This window comes from Atta colombica, unplaced genomic scaffold (assembly GCF_001594045.1).
Source record: "Atta colombica isolate Treedump-2 unplaced genomic scaffold, Acol1.0 scaffold105, whole genome shotgun sequence".
Classification (NCBI taxonomy): domain Eukaryota; kingdom Metazoa; phylum Arthropoda; class Insecta; order Hymenoptera; family Formicidae; genus Atta; species Atta colombica.
Genome location: NW_017259190.1, coordinates 3,535,455 through 3,537,785, shown reverse-complemented (window position 1 = coordinate 3,537,785; position 2,331 = coordinate 3,535,455). Strand labels below are relative to the sequence as shown.

Genomic DNA, 2,331 nt, shown 5'->3' with positions numbered 1-2,331 from the left:
TTGAAGCTATTATTAAATAATTTTAATAATTTTATGTAACTTAAGTTATATAAAATTTATGTTTTATATACTATTTGTTTTTATTAAAAATTATTAAAATTATTTTAAAATTATTCAAAAATTTATTAAAAATTATCTTTGAAACAATGAAAATTTAAATAACATCATCGATAAATGTTAAATGAATAAATATATATTTAAGTATATTTAAAATGTATCAAACGTATTGTATTCTAATGACTATTTTACAAAAACCAGGTTTCGAAGAAAATTGATATTGATACAAATTTATATTAAATAATGACATTAGACAATTACGCAACACAATGATCGCAATTTAAAATTAATATAAATCTTGTAACTGAGAACGTTCTACAAAAAAGTCATTAATTTGATTGCAGTTTTATCGAGCAAGATTGCGTGTCGGGCTTCTGGACGTGGTTGTTCGTACTGTCGAAACTACCCGAGCTTGGCGACACGATCTTCATCGTGTTGCGCAAACAGCCATTAATCTTCCTGCACTGGTATCATCATATTACCGTCTTACTGTACTCCTGGTTTTCCTACTCGGAGCACACCGCGTCCGCGCGATGGTATGTCGTGATGAACTACTGCGTTCACTCGATCATGTACAGCTACTACGCTCTGAAGGCGATGCGATACAGACCACCTAAAGTAATCTCCATGGTGATTACCACATTACAACTTGCCCAGATGGTAGTCGGTTGCTATATCAATATATCTGCCTATCAATACCTGGAGAGCGGCAACGTGGATTGCAACATTTCTCGCATGAATATCCATTTTAGCTTCGCGATGTACTTGAGCTACTTTGTCCTATTCGCGCGTTTCTTCCATAAGACGTACCTGGCTGGAAAGAAGTCCAACAAAAAGCACTTTGCCAATAGCGCACCTGGTCACATCGGCTATAATGACAAGCTCAAAGTTAACTAAGGCGTTAATCAGTACACTAAGGCTTTTTTCTCTATCTTTCGTCCCCTTTCCTCCGCTCTCTTTCTGTCCCCAACTTTCTTTTTTTATTTTCCTCCATTCTTTTTTCTGTTTTTTCTCACGCCGCTGGTCGACGTAGCCATACATCCAGGATCTATTCATGCTAGAAAATATTAGGGTTTAACGGCTTCTAGGATTCACGTGTTCAGTGGTACTATCGCTAAACTTAAAGTTTTATGGGTGCGTTTTTTAACTATAATAATAATAATAATAATATGATACATGATTATTTCCATTTTCTTTTTCTACTTCAAAATTATTTTGTTAAATAATTGTACATTAATTGAATTTATTTATGTTAATATGTATATATTTTTTAATTGAATATAACAGTGTAATTTCGAATATATACATATATATTTTTTTTTTACGTGACTTTTACATAAGCGTTTTATGTTCGTTTTGTTAATACTAAATAAATACGTTTTTATTTATTTGAGATAATATTTTTTTGAGATGAAAGATATTAGTTTCAGGCCTCCAAAAACATAGACTTGCCATTATATTGGAATCTCCCTTCTAAGATATGAAATTCATTAGAATGTCGAAATGTAAAGTTATATATAGAGCCTAAAATACACGCTCTAAATTTTTAGAATTTGTAAATACGTCTGTGACAAGAATTTAGATTTATAGAGTTCATATATAGAATTTGTATATCCTAGGAACTATCGAATCTTAAGTTCATAAATCCTAGGCATCATATTTTTAAAACTCTATTTAGATTCTAGGAGCCGTACGTCCTAAAAATTATAGATCTTGGGTGCGATGTTTCTCAGGATCCTTACATCCTAGGACTCGTAAGACAGTTTTTGTGAATCACAAAATCTGTCAATCCTCGAGTCTATAGATTCTAAGATATATTTAAGATACATATTTCTCAGGATTCGTACAAGATCCTAAGATTTAGAATTCGTGAAACAATGAATTGATGAAATTTTGGAGTCTACAACACCTAGGATTCATATTTCATGCGATCTTTAGATCCTACGGTCTATCGATCCTTTAGTAGATTTTTTTAGGATCCTTAGGTCGTAGGATACATAGATTTTAATCAAGGATCCTTAGCCAATTAGTCCGCCTATGCGCGGAGGATATCTTAAGGAGGAGGTTCGCTTGGAGGAGGAAATATATAGCGATTCTCCTCTTTTCATTTTTTTACGTGTAATTAGTAAAGAGCTACTTTCGCATGTACTGTGGAAACGTGTGCAAGCGTTTCTCAAGTCCGACCGGCTGTTGCACAATTGTTATTATGATTTTTTGTTATTATCTATATCTCTTTTGCAATTGAATATATATATATATATATATACTGAATAT

The 2,331-nt window shown here is 32.3% G+C and overlaps 2 protein-coding genes across 5 annotated transcripts in view; one reads left to right on the top strand and one right to left on the bottom strand.

Annotated features, from left to right (window-relative positions):
• The window catches only part of LOC108690230 (elongation of very long chain fatty acids protein 6), a 7,257-nt gene extending 6,270 nt beyond the window's left edge, over positions 1 to 987 (top strand). For both annotated transcript variants that reach the window (XM_018197421.1, XM_018197428.1), the window contains exon 3: positions 402 to 987. In XM_018197421.1, the coding sequence (XP_018052910.1) occupies positions 402 to 954 (553 nt within the window). In that variant the 3' untranslated portion in view covers positions 955 to 987. The remainder of the gene's footprint in view (positions 1 to 401) is intronic.
• Positions 988 to 1,045: 58 nt separating this feature from the next.
• LOC108690247 (transmembrane protein 242) overlaps positions 1,046 to 2,331 on the bottom strand; it is a 5,541-nt gene continuing 4,255 nt past the window's right edge. For all 3 annotated transcript variants that reach the window (XR_001931877.1, XR_001931875.1, XR_001931872.1), the window contains one exon: positions 1,046 to 1,114. The gene's annotated coding sequence lies outside the window, so the exon portion shown is untranslated. The remainder of the gene's footprint in view (positions 1,115 to 2,331) is intronic.